Source organism: Monodelphis domestica, chromosome 2, assembly GCF_027887165.1.
Source record: "Monodelphis domestica isolate mMonDom1 chromosome 2, mMonDom1.pri, whole genome shotgun sequence".
Classification (NCBI taxonomy): domain Eukaryota; kingdom Metazoa; phylum Chordata; class Mammalia; order Didelphimorphia; family Didelphidae; genus Monodelphis; species Monodelphis domestica.
Genome location: NC_077228.1, coordinates 513,235,212 through 513,260,786, shown reverse-complemented (window position 1 = coordinate 513,260,786; position 25,575 = coordinate 513,235,212). Strand labels below are relative to the sequence as shown.

Sequence of the window (25,575 nt, the reverse complement as noted above, 5' to 3'; positions counted from 1 at the left end):
CCAGCCCCAGTCTTTAGTGGATTTATTTGCTTCCCCCTGGCTCTTTCCCTCCTAACAAAGTCCCAGGACAGGTACTTCTACTGGCAGTGAGTAAGGACATTACTACTTAGAGACTCACTATTCCTCATGGCTAAAGATATTTTTGTTTTCAGGTTTGTTAAATCGCTTTTTCCTTTACATTCAATTCAGGGCCTCAGTTTTTTTTGAAGGGAGAAAGCCTCCCTCTCTCATCCAGGCTAGAAGTGCAGTCACTCATAGGCCCACTGTCAATAGGCACAGCAGTTTTCCATCCTGGGTTAGTGGCTCTCTTCTCCACTCTATATTGGTACAAAATGTATTGTGGAAATCCAATTGACTTTAGCGAAAACATACAGCAGGCTCTTAAATAAATGCTTTATTCAAATTTAACTCCCTTAACAGATTGTATTCATGAGCTAATTTAATCAAAAAGGGGAAATAAAAAGATAATTTGGTGCATAACCTCCTAATAATGATGAGCTTCTCTGTACAAGTCTCAAACAAGAGACCTGGAGCCTGTGGCTGAGCCTACATTCAAAGCCTTTCCAGCTCAGGAGACCCTTAAAAATATAAGCTAGTCAGGCCTAGAGACGGGAGGTCCTAGGTTCAAATCTGGCCTCAGATACTTCCTAGCTGTGTGACCCTGGGCAAGTCACTTGACCCCCATTGCCTAGCCTTTACTGCTCTTCTGCCTTGGAGCCAATACACAGTATTGACTCCAAGATGGAAGGTAGGGGTTTTAATAAAAAAATTATACTTGTACTCCTCTGGTAGATTCTTCCACAGCAGAGTCACTTCTACACCATAATGGGGCATAGAAGTAAGTTTTTTTTGTAGGAGCTGTAGGTTCTTGGGTACATAAACAAGTTCATGCATCCTTTTTTTCTCATATTTCCTTTATATTCCTACTAGAAAGAGAAACTCTGGGTGGGCAGAGAATATTTCATTTTTGTCTCTTTTTACCCAGAGAGGGGAGAAGCTCTTCAGCAGAAAGACAGGTACTGGGTGATTAATTATTTTGGCTGCAACTCAAGAAACAATCTACTATTGAGGTAGTTAGATAGCATTATGGATAGAGTGCTAGGCCTGGAGTTGGGAAGACCTGGGTTCAAATGTGGCATCAGATACTTCCTGGCTGTTTGACCCTGGGCAAGTCACTTAACCCTAATTGCCTAGCCCTTACCACTCTTCTGTCTTAGAATCAATACTAAGAAGAAGATGTGGTTTTTTTTTTAATAGAAGGAATTATCTACAATCAGAGGGAATTTTTATAATCTACATAAGAGGAAAAGTTTGTGACAAAATACAAATATTAGGAATATTGGGGTACTGGCTGTTCTCTGTTCTCCCCTTTCCAAACACAGCCAGCCTATCCACAACCATCCTTCCTTTCCTGGAGCACAGGAGTTGTTCCAGTCATTGTCTTTTTATCCCCCCAGGCTAGCACAGTGCCTGGCACATGGTAATAGATGTCTAATAAATTCTTGGTGATTGACTGATTGATTAGAAGCTCCCTGGAGGCAGGGACTGTTTCATTCATTCTTAGCACCTAGCACAGTGTTGTTCAGTTGTTCAGTCACGTCCAACTCTTTGTGATTCCATGGACCATAGCAGGCCAATACTTTTCATAGGGTTTCTTAGAAAGGATACTGGAGGGGCAGCTGGGTAGCTCAGTGGATTGAGAATCAGGCCTAGAGATGGAAGGTCCTGGGTTCAAATCTGGCCTCAGCTACTTCTTAGCTGTGTGACCCTGGGCAAGTCACTTGACCCCTATTGCCTAGCCCTTACCACTCTTCTGTGGCTCCAAGATGAAAGTTAAGGGTTTTTAAAAAAGAAAGAAAGAAAGAAAGAAAGAAAGAAAGAAAGAAAGAAAGAAAGAAAGAAAGAAAGAAAGAAAGAAAGAAAGAAAGAAAGAAAGAAAGAAAGAAAGAAAGAAAGAAAGAAAGAAAGAAAGAAAGAAAGAAAGAAAGAAAGAAAGAAAGGATACTGGAGTGGTTTGCCATTTCCTTCTCCAGTGGATTTGTATAAATGGAGATTTTGAACCTTTGACTTCATTCCCCAGAAGTCCTGAGTATTTCCCATAATTCCCTATAATCTCTCCTGCATCTCCACATTGGCAGGATCACATTATTGGTATTTAACTGGTGGTAATTCCACCCATGTCCTCTTTTTTGGGATGATGCAGCAAGTATGATGGTAAACTAAGTGTGGGGATTTTTTTGTATCCTCTTTATTCCTTGATTTCTAATGATCCTTAATAAACCTCATAAAATATAATATTTTTATTATTAGAGATTATAATTTCATTTTTACAGATTAAGGCAGAGGTTAAGTGACTTGCCTAAGGTCACATAGCTAGTGAGTATCTGAGGCTGGTTTTGAACTCAGGTCTTCCTGACACCAGGCTCAGCACTTAGCCACTGAGCTGTCTTCAGTCGGACATATGGTAGGTGCTTAATAAATGATGGCTATTCTCCTTCAGTCAGACATGCCTCCCTAAGCAATCATTGGCATTACCCCAGCAAAAGAATAGTTTTCCTTCTCCCTCATCTTAGGTAATACTCAAAATTAACACCAACTTGGCATGTGCTATTAAAAAAAATCAGTACCTTGCTGAGTCTAGATTCGAAGGAAAGTGATGTCGAAGACTTGGAAGTCTTCATTCCAGATGTAGTTGAAGGGAGGGGGCGTCCCCGCTCAACACCGTGGGTCCCTTGCTTTATGGATGCGTTCCAGGGTTTGGCCACACTCTTCATGGTTCTAAGGAGTCTGATTTCCTAGAGGATGCTGGAACAGGAGAGAAAAAAATGAAATAAAAAATGATGTTTTCATCATCTTGAACCCAAGCGGTATCTTAAAGAGGGCATCCATTTGTCACTACGTAACCTTCCCGGGGTTGTTAGCATCATGAAGACCCGCCCTCAGATTTAGCTGAAAGTAGAACATTCTTTCTCTATGATCAACAAAGTCTCTTGAGAACAAACTGGATACCCTTAGCAAGAGGTCACATTTTCTAAATTCCACCCCAAACTCTATCCTACAAGAAGCATCTCTTTTCACTAAGCTGTTAATTTTTGGACATGATTTTCCATTGGGATTGCAAGGGCTTCTGGGAAAAGGTCACCTAAACACCCCTTACGTCAGGCAGCAATTCTAGCCAGGTTGGCTCAAGCCAAGACCGTAAGTAGGCAGGGAGTGGAGATGGGTGTCCATCTCCTCCATCTCCTCCATCTCCAGAGACAGAGCCTGGCTGTTTCCCAGGAGATCAAGTTATTATACAAAAGCCAATCAGCCCCAAATTGCTTTTGAAATGATCACAAGAACACCAAGATAGCTTTTCCAGTCCTTTTCCGAAGGTTGTTTTGTTAGGTTTTTTGGAGAACATATTTTACATAATGAATAAACCACTCTCCGAGCTTAGAACAACAGTCTCGGTGCTACGATTTAATAAATGTATTCAAAGAAGCCCAAGCCGGCACAGTGGAAAAGAAAATCAGTATTGAAGAAAAAAGACGGAAGTGTTCATTGACTGGGCAATGGCTAAACCAATTGTGGTACATGAGTGTCTTGTAATATTACTGCCCTGCAGAGATGGCAATATGAAGAATTTAGAGAAGTCCAGGAAGACTTTGATGAACTGAAGCAAGTAGAACCAGGAAAATAGTAAGCAAGACAACAATAAAAAATGGAAACAACAACAAATACAAAAAAACAACAATAAAAACAAAAAAATAAACAATCGAAAACAACAAAACCTTGAAACACTATGTGAGTGATTCTATGCTTCATCCTGAAGAAGGAAAGAGAAAAGGAACATTCTTCTTTGACAATGAGGGTGGGGAACACTGAATATATAACAGGCTTAGTTGATGTATTCATTATGCTTTGGGGCAGCGAGCTGTCTCAGTGGATAGAGACAGGAGGTCCTGGGCTCAAATCCGGCCTCAGCCATTTCCTAGCTGTGTGACCCTGGTCAAGTCACTTAACCTTAGTTGCCTAGCCCTTACTCTGCTCTTCTTCCTTGGAACCAATTCTAAGACAAAAAGCAAGGGATTAAAAAAAAAAAAAGATGGGGATGGTTCATGGGGGACAGAGAGGGAGTTATCTTTGGAAATGAAAGATTTTAAAAATAAAGATATAAATAAAATTTGTTTTTAAGCAAAGGAAAAGTATTGAATATTGAGGAGGAGAGTAGAAGAGACTGAAACTAACTACTGTATGGTCTTGGGAAAATTGCTTGCTATCTTTATTAATTAGGAAATGAGGAAGCCACATAGTCAGTACTTTATCTTACTTTCAGTTAGCATGCTAAGGTTGACAGAATGCTTTCCTCACTACAGTCTTAAGAGGTTGGTAAGAGGAACATCAGTAGTCCCATTTTACAGATGAGGAAAATGAAGAGCAGAGGGATGATCATAGAATCAGTACCTCATAAGACAGTATAAACAGTGTGTATGGGGTGGGAGTGGGGGGAGGCAGCAGGGTTAAGTTGGAGCTTCAAATCCCAGCATTGTCATTTATAACTTGGGTGACCATGGGCAGATTACTTCATTCTCCAACCCTGAGCCTATTTCCTCTTATGTAAAAATGAGAGGATTGGATTAGAACACAGGACCTTGATCTAATTCCCTCAGTTTAAAGAACATTTTTAAAGGAAACACCCAAAGAGGTTGAGCAGAGAACTTGCTGAGAGTCACAAAGTCTGTGTTAAGAGGTGGGACTTACTGACTCCAAGACCAGTTCTCTATCTACTGTACCCCATTTTAGTGATGAGAAAACTGAGTCTTCTAAATGATTAAGGAACTTGCCTAGGGAGATCTATGTATTTGTACACACACACACACACACACACACACATAGAGTTATTCAGTTGTCTTAGTCATGTCTAACTCTTTGGGACCCCTTTGGAGTTTTCTTAGCAAAGATACTGCTTTGCCATTTCTTTCTCCAGTTTATTTTATAGATGAGGAAACTGAGGCAAAAAGGGTGAAGCGACTTGCTGGGTCACACAATAAGTGTCTGAGGCTGGACTGGAACTCAGTTCTTCCTGACAACAGGTCTGGCACTATCTATTGCCCTACCTAGGTGTATGTATGTGTCTATATATGTCGATGTGTTTTTCTATCAACAAATATTTATTAAGCCCTCCTGCCTTCAAAAAGATTACATTTTTAGAAAATTATTTTTATTGATTTCATTAAATATTTCCCAATTACATGATGGGAGTTCAACTCCCATCCCAGCAAGTCATCTTTGTACCTCAGTTTCTTAAATTGTAAAATTATAGAGTTGAACTAGATGGTCTCTGAGATCTCCATCTTCACTGCTGATGGATGGATGTTAGCAGTGGCTACTCTCATGACCTAACTGGATCTTGAAGGCTTGGCAGCCTACGCCAACTCCATTCTTCAACCTTGCTTAGCTGTCCTGAGACTCTCTGGCTCTTGTGCACCCAATTCTGCTCCAGCCACCGCTGCGGGGTGGGGAAAACCATCCCGTTTCTTCTCATTCCATTTCAGACCAATTGTCGCGTCCATGCTAACAGCTCACATTTGTCTCGGGTGCTCTCTGGTCTGCCTGACCATGGCACGGAGGGAAGCAGCTGGATCTCCTGGGCAAGATAAATCCAGCTCATATTCCTGTTTGGACTTGACTTGTGTCTGCAAGCCTGTGGCCAGGCATTCCTGCAGACTCTGGCAGTTGGCACAGCCTCTTGTCTGATGACCAGATTGTCTGCCAGAGCATCCTGTTGGCTCTCCAGGCCAACGATCCACCTGGGCCTCCCCTAGGTATCAGGGGGCAGGAATGCTCCGTTGAGCTCCCTGGGCCAAAGGAAGATAGCAGCACTGGTAGTAGCAGTAGCAGTTATGGGTCGGGGAGAGAGGGTAACTTTTTGTTTTTCAAAGAACTGTCCTCAGTGAACTACAGCTAAGAGGAGAGCTGATTCCTCCAAGGTTTAGGGAAGAAGCATGAAGTGGAGAAATGAAAACTGCTTCTGGAATCAGAGGACTTGTATCTCACTAGGCAAATCACTTGCCTGGGCCTCAGTTTCCTCATCTTTTTTTTTTAACCCTTATCTTAGAATCAATATTTTTGTATTGGATCAAAGGCACAAGAATGGGAAGGGCTAAGCAATGTGGGTAAAGTGATTACCTCAGACACTTTCTAGCTGTGTAACCCTGAGGTCAGATTTGAATCCAGGACCTCCCATCTCTAGGACTGGCTCTCAATCCACTGAGCTACCTACACCTATCTGCCCCCTCCCTCTATAACTTTCTGAGAAGGTAAGTTACAGACAAGTTTCTCGAATTCCTGAACTGATTACTGTGAGTTCCCTAAAATCACAGGAACAGACCCCAAACCAAGAAGAAACCCACTACCCCTTTGCAAATATCCTCCTAGAGAAGGGAATCCATTCAGGACTTAGAGGACACAGATCTTAGTGTCAATGAGTTTATTAGATCCTTCTCTGAAAAGAAAGAGGTGACATTTAAACTGAGCTTTGAAGGTGAAGGTCCCAAAAAGCAGACATGAGGAGCAAATGCATTCCTGGTTATGGGGACATTTGACATGTGCAAAGACGGGGAGAGGGTGTACATAAGATGCTCACCAGAAAACAGGGACCACTGATTAATGGAGGAGAGGTAGGTAAATGGCATAACTTTTTATCTGGAAAACAGTTTTATTGACCGTTTAATAACCAGTGCTATTAGGGACAGTAGGGGGTAGCCTCAGACACTTACTGGCTATGTGACTCTGGGCAAGTAGTCACAACTTAACTTCTGTTTGGCCTCAGTTTCTTCATCTACAAAATAGAGCTAATAATAGCACCACAATTATTGTGAGGATCAAATGAGATCTTTGTAAAGCACTTAGCACAGTGCTTGGCACATAGTAAGCACTAGGTAAATATTATTAAATTATTATTTTTTTCTTTTAATTTTAATTAATTTATTTAAATTTCATTTTAATTTTTCTGGGTTGTACACATATTATCATGCAAAACATACTTCTATATTGTTCATTTTTGTAAGTGAATAATCTTATAAAACCAAAACCCCAAAATAAACACCCAAATAAGTGAAAAACCGTATGCTTTCATCTATATTCCAATGACAACAATTCTTTCTCTGGAAGTGGTCAGCAAATGATCATATTTCTTAATTTCATTCAATCTCTAATTTGTTTTCACACTCTCTACCACAAAATCTCTAACCCATAATCCAGTCCACCTTAATCAGGAAGCCAACCATCACCACCTACAGCACACACTGAGTGAACAGTACATAGTAGGTGCTCAGTAAATGCCTGTTGACTTTATGTATTGACCTGGCCACCTTTATGGGCCTCATATTCCACTTCTGTAAGATGAGGAGGTTGGATTAAATGCCCTCTAAGGTCCTTTTGAACTCTCACTCTATGCTCCGATGACCGTCATCATTCCTCCCATTGGTATCGTGTTTTATGGTTTACCAGGCGCTTTCCCCACAACAATGCAGGGACGTGAGTAGTCCTGGTCAGGAACTAACAGCTAGCCTCAGGATGGAGTCCACTGTAGGTCTTCGCCCTCCAGCTCGGTGGTCTTTCTACTACAAAGAGCTGGATTTTGTCTTGTTCAACTCCACAAATCAGGGTCTTATCAAAGAGTTACTGACTTGATCTGAGAAGGGTTTTTGTTGTTCCTGTTGTCATTTGTCAAACCTGTGATTTCAGCAATGTTGGGAGTTCCCTCACTTCTCTACTGATAGGATGACAAGGTGATTTATCACCCAAGCAAAGAATGGTCATTAAAGTTTGTTATCATATTGTCTTTGTTGATATTATTGCAGTCACTGTGTCTATTGTTCTCCCGATTCTGCACACATCATTCTGCCTCAGTTCCTGTAAGTTTTTTTATGTGTTTCTGCACTTTTCCTCTTGGTCATTTCTTATGATGTAATGATAATCCAGCCTCTAACCCCCACCTGACACTCAGCTCTCACTTGTGGCTCCCAGTAGCTGCTAGCATGCGGCAATGGCCACACCCCGGGCAACGGCTTCGACAGGCCGGCTAAACCTTGTGAGGGTAGCCATCGGGTCGATGTCGACCCCTGGTGAACCAGGGCTTTGCTCACCCAGCATGTGAAGACTGCTTTGGCCGAACAGACAGAAGAAACCAATAAGAAGGCTCAACGGCTGAGATGGCGACGCAGCAAAGCACTGTGGAGTGCTCAGGGCGTGTTGGAGCACAAAGGACAACATGGCCACCCAATGCAGCTAAGGAAGTCTCCAGGTGTAACGATTTTTCGTGCCACTGGACCCAGGCTTCCAATGCCGAGAGAGTGGGACTGTCTCTGTGCAACGGCTTTTCCACTTAAATCTCTTTCATGCACAAAGACAATTGTCATTCTCAGCTTCTGAGAGACTACTACCAATGATAATCCATTATATTCATTTACCAGGATCTGTTCAGTCACATTCCTGAATACCCATGTGTCCTACTCCCACAAAAAGGGTCACTATGAATGAATGAATGAATGAATGAATAAATAAATGAAAAAGGATTTGTTATTTATTATTTCCAAGCAGTGTGCTATGTGCTGGGGACATACGGTAGTATCTCTAGTGGACAGAAAACAAAATTAGCTCCTGCATTTATTGGGGGAAACAAAACACAAAAGAAAATGGTGGCCAGGGAAGGGCACTTTGGCTCAGAGACTGATTTGCCAATTGCCAAAAACATGTTTAGATGGACAAGAAGGAAACAGACTACACTAAGTTGAGCACCAGAAACATATCTTAAGAGGAAATCATAGAGGTGATTGTTATCACCTCTTATGGGATGTTATCATCCTTTATGGGATGGAGATTGTAAACTGTCACCTGTTAATCAATTTACTGATAGGTGGTAGCAAGGTGATGCAGTGGATAGAGTGACGGGTCTGGCATCAGGAAGTTCTGAGTGCAAATTTGGCTTCATATACATATTAGTTGTTTAACCCTAAGCAAATCACTGAACTCTGCCTCGGTTTCCTCATATGTCAAATGAGTCACAGAAAGAAATGGCAAACCACTCCAGTCTCTCTCTGCCAAGAAAACCTCAAATGGGTCATGAAGAGTTGGACATAACTGAAAACCACTGAACAACAACAACAATCAACTTTCAGCCGCCTACAGAACCCATAGCAGAAAAGAATACAACATCTTGCCAGACTCCAACTCTGTAGGTAGCTATGTGGGCTGGCAGAAGATGCCTAAAAATCTCAGGCATGCCTTTTAAACTGTCCATCATTTCCAGCTGGGTGCCAGGATGGAGATAATGTCAAATACCCCAATGGGTCTGTGTGATCTCATCGACTTAGGCATTCCTTCCCACAATGCAGATCCTAACCTATCACCGGATGTGTTTCATGAAAAATCATCCAAGGTATAAAGCAATGCCAGCTTTTAATATCTACCACATTTTAATGAGGAAGAAGTAACAATAGCTCCTACTTATAGAGTACTCTGAAGGTTTATAAAGCAGTTTACATACATTATCTCATTGGATCCCCATGCCACAAGACCATATAGATATTTTTTAATATTATTTATTTTTTAAAATTTGATCATTTCCATACATTATTCATTGGAGACAAAGATCATTTTCTTCCCCCCCCCCACCTCTCCCATAGCTGATGCACGATTCCACTGGGTATCACGTGTGTTCTTGATTCGAACCCATTTCCATGTTGTTGATATTTGCATTAGAGTGTTCGTTTAGAGTCTCACCTCAGACATGTCCCCTCAACCCCTGTAGTCAGGCAGTTGCTTTTCCTTGGTGTTTTTACTCCCACAGTTTAAGACCATATAGATATTACAATATTTATTGGCCCCCATCTTGCAGGAGGAGCAACTGAGGCTTAGAGAGATAAAGTGAGTTACCTATACTCTGATGTCTAGTCATTGTCAAAGGAGGGATTGGATTCCTGAATTTCTATTTCTGATTCCGGCACTTTGTCTCCATCACCTCTCAGAAAAGGGAGCAGATATCTTATTGGGCAGCTACATGACACAGTAGACAAAGTACTAGGCCTGAAGTCAAGAAGATGGATCTTGAGTTCAAATCCAGCCCTAGATACTTGTAAAATGAGCTGAAGAAGGAAATGGTAAACCACTCCAGTATTCCCCAAAGGTGTTCATGAAGAGTCAGACACAACTGAAATGACTGAACAACAACAAAATCATATGGGGAAGGCTGGGAGTCTCAGCAGTGGGGACTAGACTGGGTTCTACTATAAACTAGTAGTGAAAACTTTGGCAAATCATTCTCCTCTGGACCTCAGTTTCCCTACATATGATATGAGGCATTTTTCATTCTGGAAAGGAATTATAAGAAGAAAGTAATTAAAAATGCCCATACCCTCTGACTCATTAGACTGTGAGTTCCTTGAGAGGATGGGTTGGTTTTTGCCTTTCTTTGAAACCCTAACACTTAGCTCAGTGCCTGACACATAGTAGGCACTTAATAAATGTTTGTTGACTGACCCAGAAATAGCTAAGCCCACTTCCCAAGAATATCATAATAGAACCAAAGATCCAATATAAAATAATGTATATTTTAACAGCAGTTTTTGTAGTGGAAAAAATCTAGGAACAAATTGGATGTCCATCACTATTCATCATAAAGTATTCTCAAAAATCAAGGAACAAAAAGCATCATACTATATTCCTTTTATGAGACAAATATAGTATTAATAGCTAAATCAGGGAAATGATAAGGTACAAAGTAGGATTATAGAGCTATATCATAAATAGATATGGATACAAATTTTTTAAATAAAATCTTGTCAAGCAGACTGTAGAAATAATTCATTATAATTATTTTAGATTTCTATCAGGGATATAAGAATGGTTCAACATTAAGAAACCAATCATAATAAAAATAAAAACCACATCATTATCTCAAAAATGCAGAAAAAGTCTCTGACAAAGTACAACACTCATTTATGCTAAAAACTCTACAAAATATGGACATTGCGGTACATTTTTAACATCATAAAAAGTATCTATTTGAAACCAAAAGGATACATCATGTGCAATGGGGAAACCCATGAACTTTTCTCAATAAATACCAAGTGAAAAAATAATATCCCCTCTCCTCATTATTATTAGTTATGATTATGGAAATACAATAAATCAAGAGAGAGAAATCAAAGAAATAAATAGAAGCAAAAAGAAGCTAAAACTATCCTTTTGAAGATTTGATGATTTGCTTGCAAAATCCTAGAGAATCAGCAAAAATACTAATTGAAACAACTAAGAACCTGAGCAAAGTTGCAGGTTACAAAGAAACCTTCAAAAGTCAACAGTATTCCAACATGTCATCTCTTAACAGAGAGGGAAATCTCATTTCAAAGAACTTAAAAAGTATAAAGTGCAAGGGTACAATTTATGAAAATACATAAAGGATTTGTAAATATTCCATGAACAAAATGTTTCTTAAAGAAATAAAGAATAACTCAAATAGTTGGAGGACTACTCAGTGCTCATGGCTAGACTGGGCTATATCATCTGAGGGATGGCTTAATAAGTAAATGAAATACTACTTTAACATAAGAAACAGTGGATAGAATTAATTAAAAAAAAGAAGAAGCATGGAGGGGGCAGCTGGGTGGCTAAGTGGATTGAGAGCCAGCCCCAGAGACAGGAGGTCCTGGGTTCAAATATGACCTCAGAAACTTCCTAGCAGTGTGACCCTGGGCAAGTCACTTCACCCCCATTGCCTAACCCTTAATGCTCTTCTGCCTTGGAACCAACACACAGTATTGATTCTAAGGTGAAAAGTAAGAGCTTTAAAAAAAAAAAAAAGAAGTATGGGAAGACATTTACTACTGATCAAAAATGAAATGAAGAAATTCAGGAAATTATGTAATAATGACCACAACAATGTACATGAAATGATGAAATTCCTGATACTGGCAGCTATGAAATGATCATGACCAAGTATGGCCCCCAAAGAAGTTAAGATGAGACTTCTTCCTCCCTTCTCTGAGGGAGTGGGAAGCTATGAGTGTGGAACAGGACACAAATTGTCAGAATTTTTCAATGTGAAGGTTATTTTTTAACTTCCCCCCCTTTTTATTCTTTGTTATAAGAATGACCAAAATATGATATAAATAAAAAATTTTTTTAAAGAATTGAATCTGTTAGTCTAATTGATTTACAAAGTGAAATTTATTGTTTTACAAAATTATATTGTGCTGCTTTGTTACAGAGGAGGAGATTGGAATTACTGGGAGATGACAAAAGTTTTTCAAATGATTCTCTGTAGAACTGTCCAAGTTTTCCCTTTTGGGGTCACCTATGCCAATGAAGTCACAGATAAGGACCAAAAACAATTATAAAAATAAATTTTAAAAGGTAGAAATTGAGGCAACTAGGTGGCAGTAGGATTGGAGTTGAAAAGACTTGGATTCAATCTGACCTAAGACACTTTCTATCTATGTGACTGAGCAAATCACTTAACCTCCATTGTCTAGTCTTTACTGCTCTTTTGCCTTAGAACTAATACCTAGTATCGATTTCAAGACAGAAGGTTAAAGGCTTAAAATATATATGTGAAAAAGAGGGGGGAAAGAGCCTATAATCAAATCTCTCTCAGACACTTACTAGCTATGTGATCCTGGTTTGCCTCAGTTTCCTCATCTATAAAATAGGAGATTAATAACAGCCCCTGTCTCCCAGAATCGTGATGATCACATGAGAAAATGCTTATTTATAAAGATCTTAGCTGCTATAGGGTAGGCCAGCCTCTCCCAGGGGATGGGGTCTTAGAGGTGCGATGGTGTCGGCGAAATGATGGATGGGACACAGTTTTTGCATTCAACACGTACCATAGGTTTCACAAGATAAACTGCTCTGCCTTGGCTGAGGCCTGGCTTTATTTTATATCCTCATGATCACACATCTACTTGGCACACAGTTTCATTCTCAACATACATGTTTCCATGGAACCTAACAACAGACAGGAAGCCTAGGGAGATAGTCAATGAAACATTGCTAAGTGTAGGATCAGAGGGGGTAGAATCAACATGACCAGAATTCAGAGCACAGATTTGTCATTAGTTTTTATACCTAGATAAGAGGGTCCTATCTAAGTGGGTATATAAGAATCCTTAGGTTTAATATTGTAAGTGGGATATCCTGGTAATATCCTAGGGGACATCTGTATTAACCCTGCAAGCATGTTGCTCTCATCTATTTTTCCTGGGGCTAAGTAAGAATAATAATCATAGCAATTTCAATAATAAGGGGGTGCTAATAAGGAAAGTCACTTAGGGGGGTTTCAGTGGGTGTTTCCATGCAGTCCCCAGGTTCAATGTGGACCATGTCAAACAGCATGGTCTTTGATGGCTCCCGGCATTTAGCATAGTGCCTGGAACATAGTAGGTACTTTATAAGTTATTATTATTATTGCTAATTATGAGGCAATTTAAATAAATTGATACAAAGTAGAACCAATATACATATACACACCACCACGTATAATAATGTAAATAGAGCGAAACAACTAAACACTAGGTAATTATAATGATCAAATCTCTTCCCTTTCTGAACCTCAGATTCCCCATTTGTGATATCTGCATTCTGGAAAACAATATGGAATTATTTGAAGTAGATGTAAGAAAATCCACCTCTCCTCCTCCTTTAAGAGGCGGGGGACTGGGAGTGCATAACATTGCATATAATCAAGTGATATACTGTTAGTTTTGCTGAACTTTTTTCTTTTTTAATTGTTATAAGGAATAGCTCTGTGGAAATGTTTGGAAATATACCAAAGGTACCCATTATAAAGTCTGTTTAAAGTATAGGCTAAGAAAAAAAGAAGGAAAGCTCTGCACTTCTTCTTCTGAAGCCTGTGCAAGGGGAGCATGGACTGACAAGTTCTACAAAGGTTGGAGAGGTTCTGAGCCCAGGCCTGGCACCAGCCCAGCCTAGCTAAATTCTGAAAGGGTCAACACCAGGCATCACTAAATGATGGATTTGTCTTTTTTAGCAACAATAACTCAAGGCAGGATTGGCGCTGGCACACTCAGATGAAATCACAACTCCATGAAGTTATGGAAGAGCAGTGACATACATGCATTTTACTTTTTAAAAAAAGAAAGTAGAAATTTGTATCAAGCTATCATTAAGAGTAGCAAATAGGCACAGTAGGGAGTCATGGAACAAAAGTAAAACTCATTGTACTTTCAGAGGATTAAGGAACATTGTACGTGGCAGCAGGAATTAAAATGAAAACTCCCTGCTCTTGTAGAATGAACAAAAAGAGAAGCCTGTCCATGTTGGCAGGACTGTGGGAAGGCAGGCACATTCATATACTAGGGAAGGAGCTTGGAGCTGTTCTAACCTGGAAAATAACTTGGCATTAAGTAAGAAGACTCACTGAACTGTTTGTTCATAAAGCAAGATCTTAAGATCATAGAGTGAGGATTAGTTTAACCCCTTCACTTTACAGAAAAGGAAGTTTAGACTTAGAGAAATAAACCAAACCAACATTGTTGCCACCACCACCTTTTTTAGAGCCTAAGAGCTCCTGAAAGTCAAAAACTTCCTAATTTTCATCTTTGCAGCCTCAGGACCTAACAGTCACCAGCACATAACAGGAACTCAGCAGGCATTAATAAATGCTTCTACCCTAGCACAGCAGGCACTTGGTGGGCACTATTAATAAATGCTTGCTGACTGATTGACAGATTGATCCAGGACTCCCACACTCTTGGACACAAAAGCCAAGGAGATCAGTGGCATAAAGAAAGGTTCTCTATTCTGGGCTTCAGTTTCCTCATTTACAAAATGAAAGGCTTGGATTCTAGGTCTCTTTCAGCATTAAATCAATGGTTCTATAAGTAACCAAATATTTATAGCAGTGCTCAAATGAGAGTCGAAACCAAACAAACAAATCTGGAAACATTGCGTCTATCCACTGAGGAATGACTGAATAAACCGAGGCATGTGCACTCAAAGAAATATTACTGTAATCTAAGAGAAAACATGGGGAGATTGGCATTAAGCAGAGGCAAAGGAACAAAGTATACCCTGGCTACCATGATGGAAAAGATCACAACATACAGGGGAGAAGGACAGTAAGCTACAGTGAATAATCTATCTCCCAGGATAATGAACAATGAATTAAATGTATGCCTGTGCTCTGAACAGAGGTGGGGAACCACACAAGTAGAATGTGGTGGTTCAGTCATGTCCTGTTCTTTCTGAGAACCTGACTATCCGTGGATTTTCACAGCAAAGATTCTAAAGTGGTTGCATTTTCTTCTCCAATGGATTAAAGCAAACAGAGGTTAAGTGACATGCTCAAGATCACACTGCTAGTCATTGTCTGAGACTGAATTTGAACTTCCTGATTCTGGGGAGAGCTAGTAGAGAAGTGGGTAGAGCAAGTAGAGAAGTGAGTAGAACACTAGACCTGAAGCCAAGAAGACTTCATTTTCCTGAGTTCAAATCCAGCCATGGCACTTACTAGTTGTATAACTCTGAGCAAGTCATTTAATTGTTTTGCCTCAGTTTTCTCATCTTTAAAATGAGCTGGAAAAGGAAATGACAAAACTACTCGAGTATCTCTGCCAAGAAAACTTCAAGTGAAGTTATGAAAAGTTAGACACAATTGAAAAACAACTTTCTGATGCCAGGCCTAGGAATCTCTCCACTGAGCTATCTAGCTGCCTCCTCAAAATCCAGCAGATGCTATCAGATATCATTATTTCAATGGGTTACGTTTAAGTGTCTCTCTTTGTTATAAGAAATGAGTCAACAAATTGGGGGAGAGGGACAGGATAAGTGCAAAAATAAAAGACTGGTACAATAAAAAAAATTTTAAGGCAATGGGGGTTAAGTGACTTGCCCAGGGTCACATAGCTGGGAAGTGTCTGAGTTCAAATTTGAACTCAGGACATCCTATCTCTGGGCCTGACTCTCGATCCAGTGAGCCACCTAGTTGCTTCCCATCCACTTCTTTTTTTTTTTTTAAATGTTTAGGGGGAGAGGGCAGCTGGGTGGCTCAGTGGATTGAGAGCCAAGCCTAGAAATGGGAAGGACCTGAGTTCAAATCTGACCTCAGCTGGGTGACCCTGGGCAAGTCACTTAATTCCCATTGCTTAATCCTTACTACTCTTTCTGTCTTAGAACCTATACATACTATTGATTCTAAGATGGAAGGCAAAGGAGGAAGAAGAAGAGGAGGAGGTTTGGATTTTGGTCAGGAAAATAGATTTGGATTTTTTCTCTTACTAGATTTATATTGATATCTTTAGTATTTACATCATCTAAATCCTCCTCTTCCCTCTCTCACCTTCCCTCCTCCTTCCCTTTCCTTCCCTCAGAAGGCCATTCCTTATATCAAAGCAATAAATAGACTTGTTTTGCGGGCAATGGCTAACCTCCCCAAACCGTGGGATTCTGTCAACATAAAGTAGAAATCTGGAATAGGTCAAGGCCATAGAAGAATAGTTATTAAGCTGTTTGGCTAGTTCATCCATTAAAGAAAACCCTAAAAGACTTAAAATGCCAGGGAGACCGAGCCTGTTTAGCCTCCTCGTTTTAGAGGTACCAGACAGTAGCTGAGCTAAATGAACAGAGGCCCAGGGGAAGTGAAGTTTCATCACCCTCTTTAGGCAATTAAATGGGTAGAATGTTATGAGAAAAGCTGCTCAATTCTGTTTAAATCTGACAGCTGGCCTGGTTCTTAAGTTAACAGTCTTCATTCTTGGGCCAATTAAGTTAAAGTTGAGTAGCAGTAACCAGAGAGCCTCAACAGGGTTGACCAAGGGAAGGAGCTCTTCTTGGACACAAAGCAATCTATTCTGATTTAGGGAGGTTAAGGATGGAAAATAAAAAGGCACTGGGGACAGATGGTAGAATCCACTGTTATAAGGGAGCAAGGACAAGATTAAAAAAACCAACTCTAGAAGTTAAATGCAGCAGTGAATGGTTGGGAGTTTTCTTGTTTTGGTTTGGTTTTTTAAGTGCTTTTCTGTTACAATGGAAAACATGCTGGAGGTTCAAATTCTACCCAATTGTTCTTATTCAGTCATTTTCCAGTCATGACCCCAATTTGGGGTTTTCTTGGCAAAGATGCTGGAGTGGTTTGCCACTTCCTTCTCCTATTCGGTAAACGGAGGCAAACAGAGTTAAGTGACTTGCTCAGGGTCACGCAGCTAATTAAGTGTCTGAGGTTATATTCTGAATTCAGGAAGATGAATGAGTCTTTCTGATTCCAGGCCCAGTACTCTATGAACTCCAGCATCACCTAGCTGCTCTCCACCTCTGAAGGGATTGACTAGACCTTCTAGCTTCCTTCCATCTTTCCTTCCTTCCAATCAAGAATCCTAAATTATAAACCCTGGCTTGGCAATTTACTCCTTTTATGTGCTCTTAGGCAGGTTCCCTTCACCTCTCTGGGTCTCTGATTTCTCAGGTGACAAATGAAAGGTTTGAAGGAGATGACTTCAGAGGTCCCTCCTCCACCCCTCCATCTGGTAGCCTATAATCTTATTATGATGCTGCCTGACTGTACAGACAGCTGACTTTTCTAGGTGGAGAATTTGCAATATAAAATGAAGCTCTTTCTTCACCTAGCCCAATGATGGTGAACATTTTGGAGATCACCCACCCCAAGCCAAGTGCTGTGCCCACTCCTCCCAGAGACTGAATGCTCTGCCCCCCTTACCCCACATAGGGGAGGGAGAAAGTGCTCCCATTAGGCTGCTAGGCAGAGGGGTGGGTGATATGAAAAATGCTGTCAGACATGGTGGAGAGGGAGAAGGACTTCTGCCTTTCTAGTAACAAATTTGGGGTGGTGGTGTGGTAGGGTGGCCATGTGTCAACAGGGAGGGCTTTGCATGCCATCTTTGGCACCTATGTCATAGGTTCACCATCACTGGCCCAGCACTTATTGCTCTTCTGCCTTGGAACCAATATTCTGTATCAATTCTAAGCCAGAAGGTAAGGGTTTTCAGGTAAAAACAAAACAAAACAACAACAACAAAAAAAACAGAGGATGGGAATGAGAATTGCAAATGTCAATAGGGCTGAGGACAGACAGTCATGTGGAAGAGCATTTGAAATTATGCTTTTAAAAGAATAACTAAGAGGTTCCTCTTTGAAAGAAAAAGAAGTTTCCATGTCCATCCAAATATTCATAGCAGCACTTTTTATTGGAAGAAAGAATTGGGAAAATGGTAGGTGCCCATTGATGGGAGAATGGCTAAACAAGTCGTGGTACAATGGAGGATTCCTGCACTGTAACAAAAGATGATGAATAATACAGAGAAACAAGGATGAACAGATGCAAAATGAAGTGAGCAGAACCGGAAAACAACATGGACAAAGGCTTACATGTCAATAGTAAACAGATGTTTAGCTCAGGAAACTGGTAATGGATTTGTTACAGGTCCAGACCCGACCCCATGCAACCCATAATAGCTCTCAGTTCTCACTCTTCCTGACTTTACTGTTCTTTCACCACAGCTGACCTCTACTGCTGATTTTCTAACCCCATCATCTTGGATGCTCTCTTCTTCCCTGGATTTCTATGATACTATTCTCTCCTGGTTCTCTTCCTCTTACCTGGCTAACTTCATCTTTTTCACAGGTTCATGATCCTTCAAAGTAAGTACCCTCAATGCTAGAACCTAGGCTTGTCTCTCTGTCTACTCTCTCTCTCTCTCTCTCTCGATGATGTCATTCATTCCCATGGTTTCAATTATCACCTCTATGCAGATGAGTCGATTTGGGAGTCTCTTAGTCTGACATCTCCACTGGAATATCCGGCATGTTAACATCTCAGGTGGGACACGTCCAAAGGGCACCCACTGCCTTTCCCCGTAAACCTACCGTTCCGCTCAACTTCCCTATTTCTGTTCCTGGCATCACTGCCTCCAAGTCACCCAGTCTTAAAGTTAAAGAATCATCTCTGGCTCTCCCGCTTCCTCACTCTTCCAATGCGCCCACATGCAGTGAGGTACCAAATCTGCCAAGTCTACCTCCAAAACATCTCTCAGATCCATTCCATTCCTTCTCCTAATCCTAATTCAGACAATCGTTCACCCATGCCCGCCCTTGGTCCTCTCATCTAGTGTCTCCCCTTTGTAACCCATGACCGCTAACATGATCTTCCTAATCCAAAATTCTACCCATGTCCCCTTACTTCCATTGTGAGCAGAATAAAATAGAAACTGCCCAACCTGACATTTAAGGCCACCCACAATCTGCCTCCAACGTCTCTTTATAGTCTTGTTGTTTAGTAGTTTTTCAGGCATGCCCAACTCTTTGTGACCCCATTAGGGTTTTTTTGGGCAAAGACACGAGTGGTTTGCCATTTCCTTCTCCAGATCATTTGATAGATGAGGAAACTGAGGCAAACAGAGCAAATGACTAGTCCAGGGTCACACAACTAGTAAATCTCTGAGACTGAATTCAAACTCAGGCCTTCCTGACTCTCTAGGCTCCACTGTGCCACCTGGCTGCCCCCCTTTATAGCCTTTTTACCACATTTCTCCCAGTTTTACACTCTATGTCCTAGCCACATTAGAGTACTCTGCTGTATACTTAAAATGCCTTTATTGATTTTGTGCCTCTGAGCAAACTGTCTCCTATGCCTTAAGCATACTCTTTTTCTTTTTCTTTCATATTCTCTTTTTTTAAAGGGTTAGCTGAGGTGACACCTTTTCCATGGAGCCTTCCTTGATGTCCATACTCCAAATAAAAATGTTCCCCCACCCCCTTCACTTTGCCTAGTAACAAAATGACTGGATGGACAAGATATTTAATTACAGAGGACACAGAATTCAAATGTCTTATTCTGTGTTTACGGGAAGGTAAACTGAGACACTGAAGGCTATAAAAGGAGCAATGTAAATATACCCCCTCCCTACCCCACAAAAGGAAAAGATGCAAAAAAAAAAAAATCTTTTTTTCAGTCAATAGGCTTCCATTTTTCTTTCCCTCCTACCTCCCCATCATTGGGAAAAAAACCAAATGTTTATACAAATATGCATAGTCAAGCAAAACAAACACCATATTGATTATTCATATTCAAAAATATAACTCATATTCTGCATCCCGAGTCCACCACTTCCATGTCAGGAAGTGAGTAGCACAGATCATCATCAAACTTCTGGAATCACAGTGTTTTAGATGTCCAAGTGTTTTACTTCTACCAAGGGCAGCTAGGTTGCTCAGAGGATAGAGTCAGGGCCAGAGATGGGAAGTCCTGGGTTCAAATCTGGATTCATATACTTCCTAGCTGTGTGACCCTGGGCAAGTCAGTTAACCCCCATCACCCAGCCCTTACTGCTCTTCTGCCTTGGAACCAATACACAGCATTGATTCTGAGATTGAAGGAAAGGGTTTAAAAAAAAAAGTCTTCCCATCCTCAGTTTTGTGACCTTGGGTAAGTCACTTTACTCCTATTTCCCAGTTCTTTCTACTCTTCTGACTTGGAAATTATACACAGTATTAATTTTAAAAAAATAATTACATGCACCATTGTCTCCGGGACAACTCCAGTAATGGGGATGACTTCCTCTGGTTCCCACATGGCCTTGGTTTCTTCTTCTAGATCCCCACAGTCTGAAAACTTTTCATTTCCCCAGGCTTAGTGAATATACAGCATGACAGCATCTATTAAAAATAATGCTCTTGACTCTGAGCAGTTAACTGGGAGCAAGAGTTTTGTCTGCAATTATGCTCCAGGGCCATCTCAAGGTCTATTTTGTGTAGATGGTGCTTGATAAGGAGGCAATCAGGTGGCTCAGTAGATAGAGCACTGGGCCTGGAGTCAGGAAGACCTGAGTTCAAATCTGGCTTCAAGTCATTTCACTTATTTGCCTTTATCCACCAGAGAAGGAAATGGCAAGCCACTCCAATATCTTTGCCCCATGGAGAGCATAGTGCATGGGGTCACGAAGAGTGGGGCACACCTGAACAACAACAAATGTTTGACAATGATGATGGCAGATGAAAACAGGAAGGGATAAGAGCAGAAAATGCCACAGTAGGCTGCTCCGCATATTGGAGAATGTGAAGAATCAACAAACTGGGAGGAGGAGAGGGCACTCCCAGACAGAAGAGAATCCAAAGCTCTCCAGGCACCGGCTCTCAGTGCCCATCTTCCCTGGCCAACCCTGATCTGACTTGGGGGGCACCAGAAGTAGTTGTCCAAATTCCAGGGAAATCGCTGTATTCTGGGTTCACACCTCGTCTTTCCCAAGAGGAAGAGACTTAACTCAGATCCTTTTCAAGCCAGCCCACCACAGGCCCAGTCACTTTTTAAGGTACCACCAGCTTTGACTAGATGCTCCATTAAGGCTGGAGAGGCATTGAACCCATATCTTCTGACTTAAAATCAATACTAACTATAGGTTCTACGGGGCAGAAGAGCAGTAAGGGCTAGGCAACAGGGTCACACAGCTAGGAAGTGTCTGATGCCAAATTTGAACCCAGGACCTCCCATCTCTTGAACCACCCATTGAGCCACCTAGCTGCTTCATGGAGAGGCGGTTTTTGAACAAAGTAGAGGCTCCTAGCTTTCTGCTGATGGCCACAGTGAAGGATCCCACTTCTCTTTAGTCTGTCTTTGGACAATAATGAGAACAAGCAGCAACTTGCAGTTAGTCATTATTAAGCACCTACTGTGTGCTAAGCAGATATGGATACAGAGAAAAGAGAAATTGAGCCCCTGTCTTCAGGTAGCTTTCAATCTAATGAAGGAGGTCGATTACACAAAGGAGTTGTTTTTACTAAGAAGGTACCTTGATAGGGAGCCCTCTCCTAACAAGCACACCCACACACCCCGTTATCCAACTCAGGACCATAGACTGTGACGCCTGAATTTGACGCCACTGGACTTGAAATCAGGAAGATCAGGACTGGAATCCCACCTCAGGCACATTCTAACTGTGTGACCCTGGACAAGTCATTTAACTTTTCTAGACCTTGATTTCCTCTTCTATAAAATGGGAATAATTATAACACTGATCTCAAAGAGTTGCTTTGAAGATCAAATGAGTTGATATGTATAAACATTAGCTATATATCTAGTAAATAAAAAATGGCTTGTTTGTTTTTTTCAGACATGTCCAATTTGGGATTCTCTTCGCCAAGATACTGGAATGGTTTGTCATTTCCTTCTCCAGCTCATTTGACAGATGAGGAAACTGAGGCAAACAGGTTGAAGTGACTGGCACACAACTAGTGTCCGAGGCTACATTTGAACTCAGGAAGATGAATGAGTCTTCCTAACTCCAGACTTGGCACCCTATCCACTGTGCCATCTATATAATATATAATTATGTGTCATATAATGCATATATTATAGATACATTGGCATGCATGCACACACACATAGAAACTACTCCTAAGCGGTGGTTCCTTATGACTTCAAGGAGAGCAAAAGCCTCTTTTTTAAATGACTGAGTTCTTAGACCTTAGCTTGATCTGTAAGTTTTCCTATGACCCCTCCCTGACTAAGCAAGACCAAAAACCCAGTTCCCTGGGAGTCTGCGTCTTGATCTAACTTTAGGGACAGAAGGATGTTATAAAGTGGTAGGCCAAAGATTTTCTCATTTGGGAGCTCCTCAAACAGTAGCATTTTATTTCACTTTGGTTTTGTCCAGACATAATTCTATTGCTGTTCAGTTGTTTTTCAATCATGTCTAACTTTTGTGACCCTGCTGAAGGTTTTCCTGGCAAAGATACTAGAGTGATTTGCGATTTCCTTCTGTATAATTTTTGTAATACCCAAGATTTAAAATTTTTTGAGAAATTTCAGGAAAAGAAGCTCAAGTGCCATAAAGAAACCTACACTGCATCAAAAGATCCAGAATGAACCTTGGGATAGAATGAACTGAACCGAAGGGGGCTGAACATGTAATTTATTCTGAAAGTAAACTCTTTTTGTCAATGAGCCTAGCAAACATTGGTTTTGCTCTCCCTCTCTCTTCTATTTTCCTCTTCTCTTCAACTATTGTAGTTTCCTCTTAGAAAGTGCAACATTGTATGCACATTTAGCTAGACTGTCTTTACAGGTATAAGCTAGTTATGTTAAATGATTCATTGGGGAGACTAGTATCCTAAAGAATCACAGGGGGGATTGTGAAGATAGGATTAACTCTCCCCTTGTCTATATTTAGCTAATCAAATCAAGAACTTAAAGTACCTCTACTTATACCATTAAGTACCAGAGTTCACAAGTCATTCACTAGAATAAGCTCACACCTCCAAAGGCCACAGTTCCCACTCCACCCATCCCCAGGGCAATGCGAGGCAAATTGAAAGGCTGCAATTGGTTTCTGTGAAGAGGAGAGACAGGAAGTGATGTGGAAAAAGGTGTATAAAAAGAGACCAACATAGTCTGGGGGACCATTCCTTTCCTGGCATTTGGAGTGAGTGGCTGAGCTTCCTTCCTTGGCTGTGGAGAAGGCTGAGGGGATGGACTTCTGGCTGAAGGCTCCACATGGAGATCAGACTTGGGGAAGTCCCTGCTGGGGGCTGAGCCGGACCTCATCAGAGAAGGCTGGTTGGCTTGTTAAGACTCGGTCTCTCCTACATTTCTACTTTCATTCTTTCTATCTCTTTGTAAATAAAAGCTGCTTAAAGTCTTTTTGACTTAAGTTATAATATTTTAAAATCAACAACCACAATATTACTTTAAAACTCCCTTATTTAGTATTAAAACCTAAATTTAAACCTTACACTTCTAAAGTTCATTTGACAGATGAGTAAACTGAGGCAAACAGGGTTAAGTGACTTGCCCAAGGTCACACAGGTAATTAAGTGCCTGAGACTGAATTTGAACTCAGAAAAATGAATATTACCAATTTCAAGTCCACTGCTCTATCCATTGTACTACCCAGCTACCAAGCAATTAGCATAGCAGGAAAAACTCTATCAACACAAATCAACTTAGGATAGCTGTTTGGTTAGTGGTTAAATGACTTACCCAAAGTCACACAGCCAGTGTGGCAGAAGCAAGGATCAAATCTAGTCCCATTATCCATCATGCCACATTTCTGATGATCAAAATGGAGTCCCTAAGTAAAATTTGGCACCTCTGATGCATTCCTCCTCTCTGGGCACTTTGAGCATACCCAATCCATTGCAGGAGGAAAGATTATGATCTCTGGGGAATGAATGGAAGATGAGAGGATAAAGGGGGAGATTTAGAACTGGGTAGGGTTCAAAAATCTAATCCAGTTTAGGAGCCTCATTCTGCAGAAGAAAAACCTGAGACCCAGGAAAGGGAAGCAAACAGGGTTAAGGGACTAGTCCAAGGTCACACAGGGATTGATATGCAGAGAAGTTCTAGAGTTGGAAGGGACCTTAGAGCCACTTGGTCCAACCCCCTTCTTTTACAGAAGAGAAAATAAGACCCAAGAAAGGGACAAGTGTCTTACTGAAGGTTAGAAAGGCAACAAGTAGCAAAGTCAGAACTGAAATTCAGGTCCTCTCAACACTGAAATATAACCAAGTCAGGAGTCAGGAAACTCTGAGTTCAAATCCAGCCTCAGACACTTACTGGCACTCACTTCATCTGTCTGCCTCAGTTTCCTCATCTGTCAAATGAGCTAGAGAAGGAAATGGCAAACCACACTCATATCCACCCTGGGCAAGTCACTTAACCCTGGCTTGCCTTGGTTTCCTCATCTGTCAAATAAGCTGGAGAAGGAAATGGCAAACCACTCTAGGATCTCTGCCAAGAAAACCCCAAAGGGGTCTTGAAGAGTCAGACATGACTGAAAATGACTTGACAACAACAACAAAAATGTGTGTTTGTATATATACTTCTGAAGGGCAGCTAGGTGGCTCAGTGGATAGCCAGGTCTAGAGACAGAAGGTCCTGGGTTCAAATCTGAACTCAGACACTTCCTAGGTGACCCTGGGCAAGTCACTTAACCCCAATTGCTTTGCCCTTGCCCTTCTATCTTAGAAATGATACCAAAACAAAAGGTGAAAATTAAAAACAAAAAAAGAATTTCTGTATCTGAAGGAGTCTACAGAAGGAGTCTTTGTTCCTGTCAAAACCCAGGGTATCTAAAAGCTCATTCCAACAAGGCTGCCTTTGCTCAAAACATCTTGGGACTCCTCAAATTTGGAATGGCCTTCCAAGCCCTCGGCACATTCTTTAAACTATTCTCCATGGAGGCAAACCTTCATCCTGTGAGGGCCTGAGTGTTGCTTCTGGCAATAGTCAGAAGTGATTTAGTGCCAAGTCTGGCGGGTCAGGTGGGTAAATAAATTGAGTTATACCATCTGGGGTTTTAAAAAATAAGGTATAGCTATTCAGAAAGAAGGTTGGTTCTCAGAATTGTATATTGAAAGGGCTCTGGCTCTGGAGTTGGGAGCTCTGGGTTCCAATCCTGCCTTTCATGTTTATTAGCTTGGAGTCAATCTTCCTAGCCTCAATACCCTCACCTACAAAAAAGGGGTTTGGACTAGATGGTATCTAAGATTCCTTCCTGCTATAAACTGGCCTGGAAGGCGAATCCTAGAGAAGATAGTAGAATCAGAACTAGAAGGTCC

General features: G+C 41.1%; 1 protein-coding gene across 1 annotated transcript in view; it reads right to left on the bottom strand.

Annotated features, from left to right (window-relative positions):
- Positions 1-25,575, bottom strand: part of SPECC1 (sperm antigen with calponin homology and coiled-coil domains 1) — a 316,173-nt gene that overhangs the window by 275,226 nt on the left and 15,372 nt on the right. Inside the window, 1 exon segment of the mRNA XM_056819663.1 lies at positions 2,628-2,805. Coding sequence (XP_056675641.1) covers positions 2,628-2,774 — 147 coding nt within the window. The 5' untranslated portion in view covers positions 2,775-2,805.